We start from the raw sequence: 13,742 nt of genomic DNA on the forward strand, positions 1-13,742 counted from the left end.
CTGAAAATGCTGCAATAAAGTTTAGACTGTAATCTTTGAGTGCACACACACACACACACACACACAAACATTGTGTGTTCATTTTTTATGGGGAATTTCCATAATGATTTTTGCATTTTTACATTTTCAAAAAACATCACAGTATGATATATAAGCTAATGAGCTGTGTGTGTGTGTGTGTGTGTGTGTGTGTGTGTGTTTTGGCCTAAATATAAACGTTAAATGTTTCATTATTTTCAACTTCGTCGCTGTGTAATTTGGTAATTTACAGTTTACCACAGCAGCAGTGCAAGCAATTAAGTAGCAGTGACTTCACGCCAGGACCAGAATAAACCGCGGAACTGTAAAAAAAAAACTTGACATTGCTTTTTCGTTGCTTATTAATACTAATTACTCCACCCACATACAACATTTTTTATTATTTTAGACATCCCTATACGATCTAGTTCGCTTCGCGGATGTAGCTACCCCATTACCAGCCAAACAGCCCGTTACTCTAGATTCCTCCGCGTTGGCTACAGCGCGCCTGCTGAAGAGGAAGAGACCCGCGCGATTCCAGAGAAAACACGCTCTCGGAGTGCGCGTGCGAGCGGCGCTTCAAACAATAGTAAGTCTCTTTGTTTTGTATTTGACTAGTAACTAGGTTTATTTAATGTATTTCGATAAATTAAATAATTCTCCGTTGTTCATCAGACTTGAAAAGTGTAATTTCTCTGTTTAGCAGGAAGGTGAAGGTATATCTGTGTAGAGATGTCTGGTGGTGGTGTGATCCGCGGCCCTGCTGGGAGTAACGACTGCCGCATCTATGTGGGGAATCTGCCCCCTGATATCCGTACTAAAGATGTCGAAGATGTCTTTTATAAGTACGGAGCCATTCGGGATATCGATCTGAAAAACCGACGTGGCGGACCTCCATTCGCCTTTGTCGAGTTTGAAGACCCCAGGTGTGTAAAACTGAACCTTGAGCCTTTAGCTAAAAAGCTAATCTGTTTGTTTCAACGTTGCAGATTTCACTTCTTAAATTATCAAAATTTAACAAACATGTTACTTTTGTCACTGCGTTTTCACAGTATCTCTCTCGTTGTGAAAATGCGTGTGTGTTTATATATTTAAATACTAACCGTTTTACTTTTGTTTTCTGTGCTAACATGCTAATTAGCTTAGCCGTGTTCACCATGTTTCCAGAGCTCAATTGTATAACTTATTCACTAATGCTTGTCTTCGTAATGAGAGTAGGCTTTTATTGCAACCTTCAATTATCATTTTGATCTAAAGTGTCTGTATAATACGCAAACTTGAGTTTAATTTGCTCTGTTAGGGTTTAATAACTGAAAATTTACTTTAACTTGACAAATGGCTTAAGCTTTATTCAAATTAGCTGCCGCGAGTTCTTGCTGAAAACAAGTGTTTGACCTGTTCTGTATTTTTAGGCAGTTTTCTTTTTGATATCATAGCACTTAATGTTTAGGTTTATTTAACCAGGCAAGTAACTTAAGAACAAGTTCTTATTTTCAACAGCAGTCTGGCAGGAGAGTTAAAATCTCCTGAAAGACATGCATTGCTATACACTCATACATTCAATTAAAACATTTACAGGCGGTGATTAAAAACACTCCCTAGTAGTTTTTTAAATGCAGAGATATATTTCAATTACTTTTGTAGCACATTCCAATGATTTGGAGCAGCACGACCATAAACCGTTTTCTTTCTAGGGGATAATCAAAATATGATTTTATGGTCTGGTTGTATATGTATTAACACGATGTTGCAACTACTCTTATCTGGGTAACAAACCTAACAGGACTTTATAAATGAAAATATCAGTGTTGTTCCTGTCTAATATGTAAAAGGGAATACAATTCACAATGATGTGTTCTTAACTAGCTGGTCAGATTAGTGGTTGAGGTTTAGGACCCTGTTAGTAGTTTATCTCAGTGCGACCCCTAGCTGCCCTGACTGGCTTTTCATGACATTGATATTTAGATGCTTTTCTTGCTCCACTTCCTTCAGAGATGCTGAAGATGCTGTGTATGCTCGTGATGGCTATGACTACGATGGCTATCGTCTTCGAGTCGAGTTTCCGAGGAGCGGGAGAGGTATGGGGAGAGGAGGTTTTGGCGGAGGCGGCGGTGGAGGTGGTGGTGGCGGCGGCGGTGGAGGAGGCGGTGGTGGTGGTGGTGGCGGCGGTGGGGCTCCTAGGGGTAGATACGGACCCCCATCCAGACGTTCAGAGTACAGAGTAATCGTTTCAGGTAAGGTAGCGTCAGATTTGTACTTAATTTAAGAGCCATTTGAACTAGTATTGACACTTGTATTTCATTCCAGGGCTTCCACCGAGTGGTAGCTGGCAGGATCTGAAGGATCACATGCGTGAAGCAGGTGATGTATGTTACGCTGACGTTTTCCGAGATGGAACTGGTGTGGTGGAGTTTGTTCGCAAAGAAGACATGACCTACGCCGTTCGAAAACTGGATAACACAAAATTCCGGTCGCATGAGGTAGGTTTAAGATTTTAATCCCAACATTTGGATATGCTTAGCATTGGAATATTCTTAAGGTAAGCAAAATCCCTGGATAAGCAAAAGGTGGATCTATGTTGTAAGTGAACGTCCTTGTGAATAGCAGTTGGCTGAATGTTTTTGCTACTTAATCTGTAGTTGTTGAGGGGGGAAATTGGTGCTGACCTTTTTTTATACATTTATGCGTATTTTATATGGCTGGAGGGTTCTACAGTATTAATCTTAAAGTAATCAATTTCATGTTAATAACCTTGTTAATGTGCAAATACTGACTTTTCTTTTTTTGCGTCGGCTCATCCAGTTGCTTCAGAAGATAAAATACCACCGCTATAAATGTATATAATCACAAATGCGTGTGCACAGAAATCGGTTATTTTAGTTTTACAAACTTTTTCTTTCTTTCTCTTCTTGCAAAAACATTTAAGTAGTTTTGTGCAAAGTCATTTAAAAGTTACATTCTGGAAAAACTGGTTTTCTTTTCACTTGTACATTTTATTTCATGACCAAAAACATAATTTCAATTAAATTATTTAAATTTATTACAAAACATTTGGTATTTTGTAACAGTTCAGCACTAATTTTCGTTAAGTTTTCGTTCATATTACTGATTTTAAATACTATTGTTCAATTAATCTCTTATCGGACAGATTTCCGAACGTAGTTATTATCAGCAAAATCCAGTATCGGTTGACCTCTCCTTGTGAATGCCAAAGGTAAACCTTATCAAACTAGACGTCTTGTGTAGTCAGTGCTTACTGGTTAATGGAAATGGGAATACTGATGTTTTGAGGGCAACCAAAGTCTGGTAAGTATAGTGATATATAATGTTAGCATGATTATACGTTACATTTGCTCAGTGGAAAGTTCTTTCTCTGCCAGGGAGAAACTGCGTACATCCGCGTGAAGGTGGACGGTCCCCGCAGTCCGAGCTATGGAAGATCAAGGTCAAGGAGCCGCAGTCGCAGCAGGAGTCGCAGCCGCAGCAACAACCGTAGCCGAAGCTACTCCCCACGCCGCAGCCGAGGATCCCCGCAGTACTCCCCTCGCCATAGCCGTTCCCGCTCTCGCTCCTAAAGCGCTCCACTCTTCTCACCTCTTTGGTGGAGGCCGTGAACCATTTGTTTTTGTTTTTTTACAGTCTTTACACATCACAAACCCCATATGTTTTAATCCCCCCCCTCTTGGTTTGTGAGACTATTATGATCTTATGAATGTCCTAAGTTCTGTCTTCTCTCCCTCCCATCCATTTGGTTATTTTTAAACGTACGTTTTTAACTGACTTCCTTTTGTTTTGCCCATCACTTTTTTTGAATACAAAGTGGACGTCTTTTTCATAGACCAAACAAAGGGTTATGTAATGGCTCCCAATATTTTTGTAAATGCCATGTATGTTTAATGGGATAGTGGGTTCCACAACAACTGTTTTATGCTGTCTTCCTCTAGACGTGACACAGAACTGATGCTTTGTAATAAAGGATTACTAAATCTATACTTTGTTGCGTAAAAGGGTGAATTTGAGCATTCAAATTCGACATTACATCCAAAAAAATTATATTCTTGGCCTACAGGACATTATTTGGGTAACTACCAATTTTAGGTAATTTTCACGTCAGATGGCATTATTGTTTGCATTGTAAAGATGTACTAGTTGGGTTTTTGTGTTCATAGATGCAACTTTGAATCAGTCTTAGTGTTAGGTTAGTCTGTTTTGGCCTTAATGCTGTATGCATGCATCAAAGAAAGGCAGGTTTGAGTGGATTTGATTCTAACTCTTTACCTCCTTTGTCTTGATTTTGCTGGTATCTTAAGGTTTGGATTGGAGGAGAGGCTCAGTGGATGCCGGATCACTGGGATCAATACATAATGAAGATAGGATAGGGATTGCTGGATACATGGAACAGGATCAATTGCTCCCAGGATCATAGGATTTTAAGACCACAGTTCAAAAGAACTATCCTGCCCCCCTTTATTTTCTTTATACCTCAGTGGAATATGTAGACGTTTTGGCCCTTCACATTTAACACATTGGAGGAGCAGAGGCTGGAGCAATCTGTGGGGATGGAGTCGACAGGAACCGTATGGTAAATGGGGAAAAGTACCTTTTGGGTTGGGGGGTATACTCAGGCATTTTTAGATTTTCACTGTCCCAATGTGGACAGTAGATGCTTTAACATCACTAGCATTTTGTTTATTTTAGTGAAGTTTTTTTGCCTAAATAAAGGTTTCATTGGTACAAAACTTTGTTTGATGCATTCATTTGCTTTTTAATGGTTCTGAATGGTTGAATATAAAGTTATAATTCTGACTGACCTAAAATTATAATTTACTTGAATGTATGGTGTTTCAAGCCTGATGCAAGATATTGAAGAAGGTTTCTGCTTGCTTTTATTTTTCATACAAATTAAATGTGGTCCAAAACAATGAACATAATAATGAGCAACAGGAAAAGTACATTTTCCAAACTATACTTTTGTATTCTACATGAGAATGTTAGTCATCCATGTTTGGAATGTAAAGACAAAAAGAGGTTGCTAAGCGACTGTAAACCGCAGTTAGGATAAGGAATTATATAAGAAATATATTAATTCTCAGAAGAATGACTCGTGAACCCTCTGTTTTTGTGAATCAAAACATTTAAAGCGGTCGCTGAATGAACCGCTAGTTATATTAGTCATATGTCCAACGTAAAATGAACTAGAACTGTTATTTTGTTATGTCAAGGCCGTGTTAATACTGACTGATGCCAACTTGAGTTTCTTCAGTGGGATTTTATAAACGACAAAGTAATAGTATGTAGTTAGAATAATTAATTTAATAGGTTTTTTTTTCTACCTGTAATATGGAAGTGCACTTTTTTTTCAAGAACTGAATTAAATGTGAATTCTTATTCTGTAGAAATAGGAAATAATCTCATTAGAATGGCCACATCACAATTCTATACAATTCTAAAAGAATAGTAACCAGAATCATTACATTATTCATCTCTAGTTACATTACACTGCGTGGGACTGACCATGAGGTACCTCTCTAACCTTCCAATAATTTATTATGACGTGTTTTCATTGTGAAGGTCCACCGAGTCTAATTTAAGATATTTCCTGGCCTACACAGTCCTGAGGCTTATAACCAAACAAGCACATTTCCCTCTGGTCTCCGGTTAAAGATGCATTGTGGGATGAAATAAGATGCTGGCAGAGGGGCGCAGGGAGCGGCTGGTCTGCAGCCAATGGCGAGCGCTGTGTAGGACGGCATTGTGAAGAGCCAGGGATTTTAGCGCGGGCACCAGTCAGCGTTTGACTTGATCCTTATGTTCTTCTCTTAGCGTCAAAGGGACACCCGAAACGACGAAAGCTCGTACGGCGACTGTTGTGAATTGCAAATTTATCTTGACAAATATTGTTGACAGGTGAGTGGAATAGTTTACCATCTCGAGTGATGTTCAAAGGATGATCTAGCATGCGTTTGGAACTGATGCATTCGTTTTAGACATTTAAATCGCGTTTTTTTTTTTTTTTTTTGGGACAATATTACAATCGCTTTAGCAAAGATGTATTTGACAGAAATGAAGACGCTGCGATGAGAACGCCGCGTGCACCTGAGCTTCATTGATCTGCTGGAGCATCAAACGCGCACGCTGTGAATGGAGGTGTGACGTAGCATTCCTCCATCCTGACCTGTCAATGTCTTGATAGATGATACAACCCTCAATCCGTCGTTTGGTCGACTGCCACCATGATTATTAGTTTCACTGTTAAATCATCATGGTGTGAAGTGCTGACATAGCTGTGCATGATTTTTCAGTGCTGCTTTATAGTAGTTTTGCATGCATTTGGAGCACATGCATCTCAGCATTAGTATAGCTAGTTTTTAACTACGTAAGTACTTTTATACAAGATTTTACTTAATTTGAACAGTTTGCTTAGGTTATCTGGGCCTAGCATTAGTAGTATGCAAATGTGGCCTTCATTTACGAGCTGAAAATGATAGTTTTGGTGTTTGATTGAAAGGCCTGCTTGGTTCTCATGAAAGTATCTAGTGTCACCTGATTTGAATTACCTTAACAAATCAGATCCTCTCAGTTGATGGCTTTCTGTCAGGAAACCTGCCATTGTCAGGGAAGAAGCACACATGAAAGGCCCCACTGTTTCCAGGGGAAGTGGAGACTTAACTAAGTTGGTTTCTACGTTTTCAGGCACCATGACTGACAGGAAGGCTGTGATCAAGAACGCCGACATGTCTGAAGACATGCAGCAGGATGCGGTGGACTGTGCTACGCAGGCCATGGAGAAATACAACATAGAGAAGGACATTGCCGCATACATCAAAAAGGTGAGATTTGAGCCACACTGTTATGTTAGACTCCTAACGTGCATTTTTTGTAGCGTTTGCATTTCCCGTGTGCTAATACCACGTCGTCTCATGTTACAGGAGTTCGATAAGAAATACAATCCTACGTGGCATTGCATTGTGGGAAGGAACTTCGGCAGCTACGTGACCCATGAGACAAAACACTTCATCTACTTCTACTTGGGCCAGGTGGCCATTCTCCTCTTCAAGTCTGGCTGAGTCTAGTCTGGACCGGACCAGACCGTAGAATGTACCTCCTGTGAAGACTGTGATGCACTGGTGGCTGATGTCATCAACGAAATATTAAACGAGACCATACCATGACTATGCTGGCTGTGCACAACTGCATGGATCATATCCCATACTACTTGTGTACATGTTGCAGTTAAATTGCTTTTCATTAGAGGCCCCGAGTTTTTGTTAATGGTCCTTGCAGGTTTTTCCTAGCACATATGTTGTAAAAATAAATAAAAAAAACGAGCAAAAAAGCATAATAACGGAAGTCAGAAAATGTGAGTATTTACCAGCACATATGTCTGCTATAAATGGATATATTTTTGGTGACTTAGTGCTGTAATATTTTGAATGCCATGCGCTGTATGTCATTTTTGGGGTATTGGGGCAAAGCATAGAAGCACATTTGTTTGTATGGAGGCGGATCTGTATAGTTTGATTGGAAGCATTTTGTTCTAGAGGGAATGTTTTGGTCTGATTACCTCTGCAGTAAATGTATTTTTTCTTTTCATTTGATGTTTGAGGTATTGCGTTTTTGAGAGAGCTAGTATTGACTTTTGGAAATGTCTATCTGAATATACAATGGATTAGATGTATGTAATTGAAATGCACATATAATAAAGTTTAAGAGCAAAAACATCACCTGTAAGTCATGTTACAAAATACTAACTCCATTAAGCCAATAACATATAAGCGTCAAGTCTTTTCATGTAATCGTCTGCAGAACAGGTTTCTGAATGTAATTAGGTAAGCTCTGATCGCACAACAGATGTATTTGTCGTCTTCCTGTCTGCTGTTCTGCTATTTCGGACTAGAATTAATTTGCATGTGTTTTTTTTTTTTTCTTGCTTTTTTTTTATTTCTCATGTCTGCACCTGATCATATGTCTGTATAGTTTGCACATAGCATATGCCAAAAGCCCACTCAGGTACCGCCATTGACAAAAGCGGCCTGTCAGATTCATTAAAACGTGATTGAAAGATTGTTTGCCTATCGTGTATTTTATTTTCTCATTCGTACTTTATATCTGGGCCTAGAGGGCCTGCAGCAGCCATTATCAGCACTGAACCATTAGAGGGCTCCCTCTCATCGCACAACATCTCGAGGCCTACCGTACAGCCTGAATGATCCTGCTGCTGCTGCTGGTAACATGGGAAACATTCGTTTAAAATGGTGAGAGACGAAACGTCAAAACTTTAACACACCTGCTATTGTGTAAAATAAATATTAGGGAATTTAATATTTAAGTGGCTTAGTGTTAGTGACGTCATGGCGATAATCAAGTCTTACAGTTTTTCTCAATCGCTTTGGTACATTTTTCGAAACGGTCTTAACATTCTCTAAACTAAGTTCAAGTGTCACAACTCTTAGCTGGAACATCAGAACTCTATGGCATGTCTGCAAAACGTAGTAGCCTAAATGTACTTTAATGTAAATTTGCCCCCTAAACATTTAATTCATGCTTCAAAACCGAGTTATTGTGTCAGTTAATTGGCCAACGTTACGCCACCAAAATAAAAAGTGTTTTTGTCATCGTGTGAGCCACACTGGTCAAAATGCTTAGATGCTTTTTCACCTTGGAAATATTTGTTATATAAGTTTCATGTTTTCCCCCCCTACTTCATTGTTGACTCTAACTGCTTTCTTTACTGTACAATAATGTGTTTTGTCTGTGTAAATACAGATTCAGAGAGTAGGTAAACTTGACTGGGAAAGGTCAACAATGTACACAAAAAGAAAAATTGTTTTTGTATGTATACAGTCCTTTTATTTTTGCAGCAATGTGTTAGGCTACATGTAAACTGAATATTCTCAGTTGCTTCTTCATTTTTACACACTCAATTATGTCTTTCTCTAACACTCTATATACACACAGTATATCTTCTTAGTTACAAATCTTCCTATTGCTTTTCCATTAGTTTTTTGTTTACATGTAACACATCTCTAGAAAAAAATGACTGTAAAATACAAATGTATTCATCCAGTACTGATGTAGCTGCTGCTGTTCAGATATGTGATGTTGCTCCATGTTCAAAAATGGTGGTGATTGATTGTGCTGTCAGCAAACTCCATATATAGTTTCCAAACTTGATTGGTTGGTTGATAATATTGTGATTCCTATTTCATTACAACGGCAGGCCATTTGCCAATTTAGCAAACATTACAAACATTCCATGTCATACATATTTATGGAAAATACCATGTCTTAGATTTTGATCACTGAATGGATCATTTTGCATGTGATGGCTCACACGATGAAAGAATGTTTTGATCAACAAGCCATGTGCATTTAGTCATTGTGCAAATTGTAGACAATTGTACTTCCTCTCTTGCACACATGCAATTTGCTTAAATCAATAAGAAATTCAAATCTGCCGTGAACAAGAAACTGATGTTCAGAGATCTGAGCTTATTGTTTTGTGGAGGAAAAAGTCTCATTTGAGAATTGAGCCAAAGCGATTGAGAAAATCTGTAAAACTTGTATGGGCTTTTAAAACTTTTATAACGTTTTTTTATAATACAGCTTCAAACACATTTTTAGGAGGACTATGTTAAACTTGAAAAGGACAGTTTGTCAGGACAAACTTTAAATACTGTCTTGACAAATTATAAATTTGCAAATTGTATAGAGAGAGAGAGAGAGAGAGAGAGAATGACATAGATAGATAGATAGATAGATAGATAGATAGATAGATAGATAGATAGATAGATAGATAGATTAACCTGCTGAATCTAATCACGCGTGAGGAGCTCAAGAGTCTTTCGGTTTCTTTTACAGCCCATAATGTGTGATAAGATGTGGAGCACGGCTCTTTGTTTTTCTCCTCATTCTGATTTTATGGCTGTGGCAGTTTTGCAGGTTTATTTCTAGCCAAGTAAAGTGGTTCTGAAGGGCAGGTCTTCAATCCATGGTTGCCGTATTTGCCAGAGCCAGATTAGATTGTTTTATTTATTTATTTATGCCACATAATTATCAAATGGAATAGTCACATTGTGATATGATGATGTCTTTATCCTATTTATGATTTCCATTAAAGGTGCGAATGTGATTGTTGGAGAATTCCCCTCTTCTGATATCAAGTAATGCCAAATAAATGAAGATGTCTCTTTTAGTGAAAGTCCCATGGGTCCTTATCAAGATCACATAGTTTTCATGGTGATGTCAAGAAGGAACTGTGATATTTGTAGGCTGGAAAGGATAAGACAGGATTTCCCCCTGAGAGTTAATGATTTCCTCACTTGTTTTATTAAAAGAGGCTAATTATGCTGAGGCAGAAGAGAAAGCAAAAAAGATGACCATATCGTCAGAATATTTAGAGCTAGAAAAATACATCACATCAGTTTTTTTTATTAAGTTTTTTAATTGGATGACATCTTATTGACTTTATCTATTTGTTTGTTTTTTGGGGTTGGTAAGATTTTTTTAAAGCGTCTTCCGCTCACCAAGCCTGAATTTATTTGATAAAAATACAGTAAAATATTGTAAAATAATATTACAGTTTAAATGAACCGCTTCCTATTTTAATATGCTTTAAAATTACATTTATTTCTGTGATGCAAAGCTGAATTTTCAGCATCCCCGCTCCAGTCTTCAGTGTCACATGATCCTTCAGAAATCATTCACTGATTTGCTGCTCAAGAAACATTTCTGATTATCGCTGTTGAAACTATTTTTTGTGGAAACAGTGACTTTTTGATTAATGGTATTCAAAAGAACAGTATTTATTTAAAATCTAAATTCTTTAATGATGCTCGAACTCCTTAAGATCCTCTTTTCCATTTTGGATCAATGGTCCTCCTCAGTCCTCAAAGTGTGTCCTTGCGCAGGGGACATTTGGGCGATTAGCTTCTTAGCGTCATGCCCAATCTACCTTTGTGCCCCCAAGAGCAGTTTGTTCTAATAGCTTTGCTCTAAATTGAGAGGCAGCCATGGGGCCGAACAAAGCCGAGCAGGAAATGTCTGAGGCAGTCACGCTGAACACAACACTTCAGGCCTGGAACTGCCATCCACCCGATTCACTAAACAAAGCAGAGATCCTATTCATATTACACTTTGCAAATAGTTATTTCATCCCTTTTTTGATCTTCATGTGATTTTATAGGGAATAAGTTTATTTCAAGTATACTTACAAGTTTTCTTTATTTATATACTCATTATATATATATATATATAGGCCTATATATTTTTTTCTTTTCTTATGAGAATAATAAGTACACTACCGTCAGTTTAAAAAAAATAAATTAACACTTTTTTTCCAGTAAGGATGCATTAAATTGATCAAAAGTGACAGTAAAGTTGTTTATAATGTCCCAAAAATGCTGTTCTTTTGAACTTTCTATTATCCTGAAAATGAATCCTGAAAATGTTTGATCTGTTCCCACAAAAATATGACGCAGCATAACTGTTTTCAACATTGATGATAATAATGAGACATGTTTCTTGAGCACAAATCAGCATATTAGAATGATTTCTGAAAGATCATGTGACACTAAAGACTGAAAATTCAGCTTTGCATCACAGGAATAAATTACATTTTCAAATATATTAAAATAGAAAACAGTTATTTTAAATTGTAATAATATTTCACCGTTTTACTGCATTGTTTATCACATCACAAATGCAGTCTTAGTGAGCATGAGAAACTTATTTCAAAACATTTGAGCGGTGTAAGTAAAGTATAGAAGGAGACTCTTTGTAACATTGTTTGAGATCGTGTTGGCCAACAGTGTCAGTGATACTACAGGAAACAGGGTAAAGGTGATGCGCAGTCTTTTATGAGGCCCCAACAGTCTTGAAAGTTGTTCTCCTCTTGACCTTGATTCCACATATGAACAGTCCAGGAAGGAATAGTAACTTCCTGGATCTGCTACATTATCCTGATAGCATTGCTTGGTGCCTTTTCAGTCATTTTCATCCGATTCTTCAGGCAGAACTAAAGGCAAAGAGAAACATCCTGCTGTCTTGCTCTTCTCACCATGAGTTTAGTCCCACTTTCTAATTGTGCTTTTCTCTTGCATCATTCCCTCTTCCCTCTTTCGCCTGCTTGGCCGGCTCTTTATGGCTCTACATCTTGTAATCCTGCCCCTTTATTGCTTTCTCAGCGAGCTGCTGTCAAGGATAAGGCAATTAGCTTATCACCAAGACATGATTTATAGAATCTACAAGTGACACAGTCCTCGCGGTACCGCACTGATCCTCTTTGATTTCGGCAAAACATCTCACTCTCCACTGCTTTCCAGCAAGACGCATTAAAGTCCTGGATCAGTGGTTCAGGGAGAGAGTTTTAGCAAATACATCACATAGCTACTGTGCATCAGTGCCTGACTTTTAATGTCATTCAGGAAGCCCTAGGAGGTCTGGAACCCCCCTCATGAAAATGTCCCACTCCCTGTGGTTGTGTGTGTGTGTGTGAAGGGATGGAGGGAGAGGTCAGATTGGTGCCAAGCTTGATCCCTCTTGCCTTATCTCAGGTAATATCCCGTCTCTCAAGGCATGTGATGTTGAGCAATGGGGTTGTAAAGCGGCGCAACGCTTTATGAGTGTTCCTGAGAAACCTTAGGCTTCGTTCCATTGGCCGCAGGACCTTCTTCTCTCTCTGTCATTCGCTCATGCTTGCACTGCACAGATGTGGAGACGGATGGATTGGTTAAGGTTTAATCCCTGAGATCATTGCTGTGGTAAATCTGAGGAATGAGATATAAAAAAAATCACCTGTCGTTTTGTCTTGTAAAGTGTCTACACTTGGGTTGTTTTAACCCAAATTTGGGTCAAATATGGACAAACCCAAACGTTGGATCAAAAATGCAATTTAAAAATGTAACCCAATGGCTGGGTTTGTCCATATTTGACCCAAAAATTGGGTTAAAACAACCCAGCATTTTTTAGAGTGTAATCATGTAAATGTTAGGATTCATTAAATGGTTCCATTTTCACTTAATTATCAAAGTTCCTTAACAGTTCAGTTAACGATTCTTTTAATATTTTTGAGGAAGATATTTGTGGAAAAATATATAATACATAAATGTGATCCAGTAATAGGCTTTAAGTATACAGCAAATAACATATTGACAGAAAAATGTGGTAACATTTCATTTAGGCCTATTTATTTATAGACAATTTTGCTATGTTTAACTGCACATTTTCACACGAACAACCAATCTGCAAATATTCAGTCTCACAGCGGTGTGTATTATAAGAGTCATTCGTTTTTTGTGTGTGTTTTTTTTACCCTCACTGTCTGCACTGTATGTTTTTTATTCACTAAAATGAACAGACTCATAAGAGTAATTTGTTCGGGAATCAAAATGCTGTTATTGTGATTCATGTTTTTGATTCTCTGAAAATTCAGGTTCGTAAGAGTCATTCATTTGGGAATCAACCTGCCCTTGTTGTGCTTTGTTTATGATTGAAAGATGTGCTCATCATAAGAGTCATTTTGTTTTGAAGTCAGTCTGCACTTGTCGTGCTTTATGTTAATGATTTACTAAAATGTACGGCGGTCAGGGATTTGGACTGCACACTTGTGATTTATGTTTATGATTCGCTGAAAAATCAGGCTCATGGAGTCATTCCTTTGCTAAATGAACTGCATTTGTTGTGCTTTGTTTGTAATGCGTTAAAAAGGTCCAGCTCGTAAGAGT

General features: G+C 38.1%; 3 protein-coding genes across 6 annotated transcripts in view; all 3 read left to right on the forward strand.

Annotated features, from left to right (window-relative positions):
* Positions 1 to 259: 259 nt before the first annotated feature.
* Positions 260 to 4,933, forward strand: srsf1a (serine and arginine rich splicing factor 1a). 2 transcript variants are annotated; one of them, XM_079609062.1, is made up of 5 exons: positions 260 to 607; positions 722 to 944; positions 2,011 to 2,252; positions 2,326 to 2,498; positions 3,399 to 4,933. In XM_079609062.1, the coding sequence occupies exons 2-5, from the start codon at positions 751 to 753 to the stop codon at positions 3,591 to 3,593; spliced, it is 804 nt and encodes a 267-aa protein (XP_079465188.1). In that variant the 5' UTR covers positions 260 to 607; positions 722 to 750; the 3' UTR covers positions 3,594 to 4,933. The 2 variants fall into 2 exon arrangements, with proteins under 2 accessions (XP_079465188.1, XP_079465189.1); XM_079609063.1 differs by having other exon boundaries at positions 448 to 607; positions 725 to 944; positions 3,399 to 4,753.
* Positions 4,934 to 5,591: 658 nt separating this feature from the next.
* dynll2a (dynein, light chain, LC8-type 2a) lies at positions 5,592 to 8,083 on the forward strand. The gene is made up of 3 exons (XM_079609064.1): positions 5,592 to 5,925; positions 6,712 to 6,848; positions 6,948 to 8,083. The coding sequence occupies exons 2-3, from the start codon at positions 6,717 to 6,719 to the stop codon at positions 7,083 to 7,085; spliced, it is 270 nt and encodes an 89-aa protein (XP_079465190.1). The 5' UTR covers positions 5,592 to 5,925; positions 6,712 to 6,716; the 3' UTR covers positions 7,086 to 8,083.
* Positions 8,084 to 8,147: 64 nt separating this feature from the next.
* The window catches only part of hnf1ba (HNF1 homeobox Ba), a 30,294-nt gene continuing 24,699 nt past the window's right edge, over positions 8,148 to 13,742 (forward strand). For 2 of the 3 annotated variants that reach the window (XM_079609065.1, XM_079609067.1), the window contains exon 1: positions 8,206 to 8,273. In XM_079609065.1, coding sequence (XP_079465191.1) covers positions 8,271 to 8,273 — 3 coding nt within the window. In that variant the 5' untranslated portion in view covers positions 8,206 to 8,270. Of the gene's footprint in view, positions 8,274 to 13,742 lie in introns of all 3 variants that reach the window. The other variant, XM_079609068.1, reaches the window with a different exon arrangement.

Source organism: Phoxinus phoxinus, assembly GCF_949152265.1.
Source record: "Phoxinus phoxinus genome assembly, chromosome: 4".
Lineage (NCBI taxonomy): Eukaryota > Metazoa > Chordata > Actinopteri > Cypriniformes > Leuciscidae > Phoxinus > Phoxinus phoxinus.

Bases quoted from the DNA above. Each gene is read 5' to 3' on its own strand.
- dynll2a (XM_079609064.1), top strand. From the start codon at position 6,717: ATGACTGACAGGAAGGCTGTGATCAAGAACGCCGACATGTCTGAAGAC. The intron at 6,849-6,947 runs GTGAGATTTGAG...CTCATGTTACAG, and splicing joins TTGCCGCATACATCAAAAAG to GAGTTCGATAAGAAATACAA.
- srsf1a (XM_079609062.1), top strand. From the start codon at position 751: ATGTCTGGTGGTGGTGTGATCCGCGGCCCTGCTGGGAGTAACGACTGC. The intron at 945-2,010 runs GTGTGTAAAACT...CACTTCCTTCAG, and splicing joins GTCGAGTTTGAAGACCCCAG to AGATGCTGAAGATGCTGTGT. The intron at 2,253-2,325 runs GTAAGGTAGCGT...ATTTCATTCCAG, and splicing joins GTACAGAGTAATCGTTTCAG to GGCTTCCACCGAGTGGTAGC.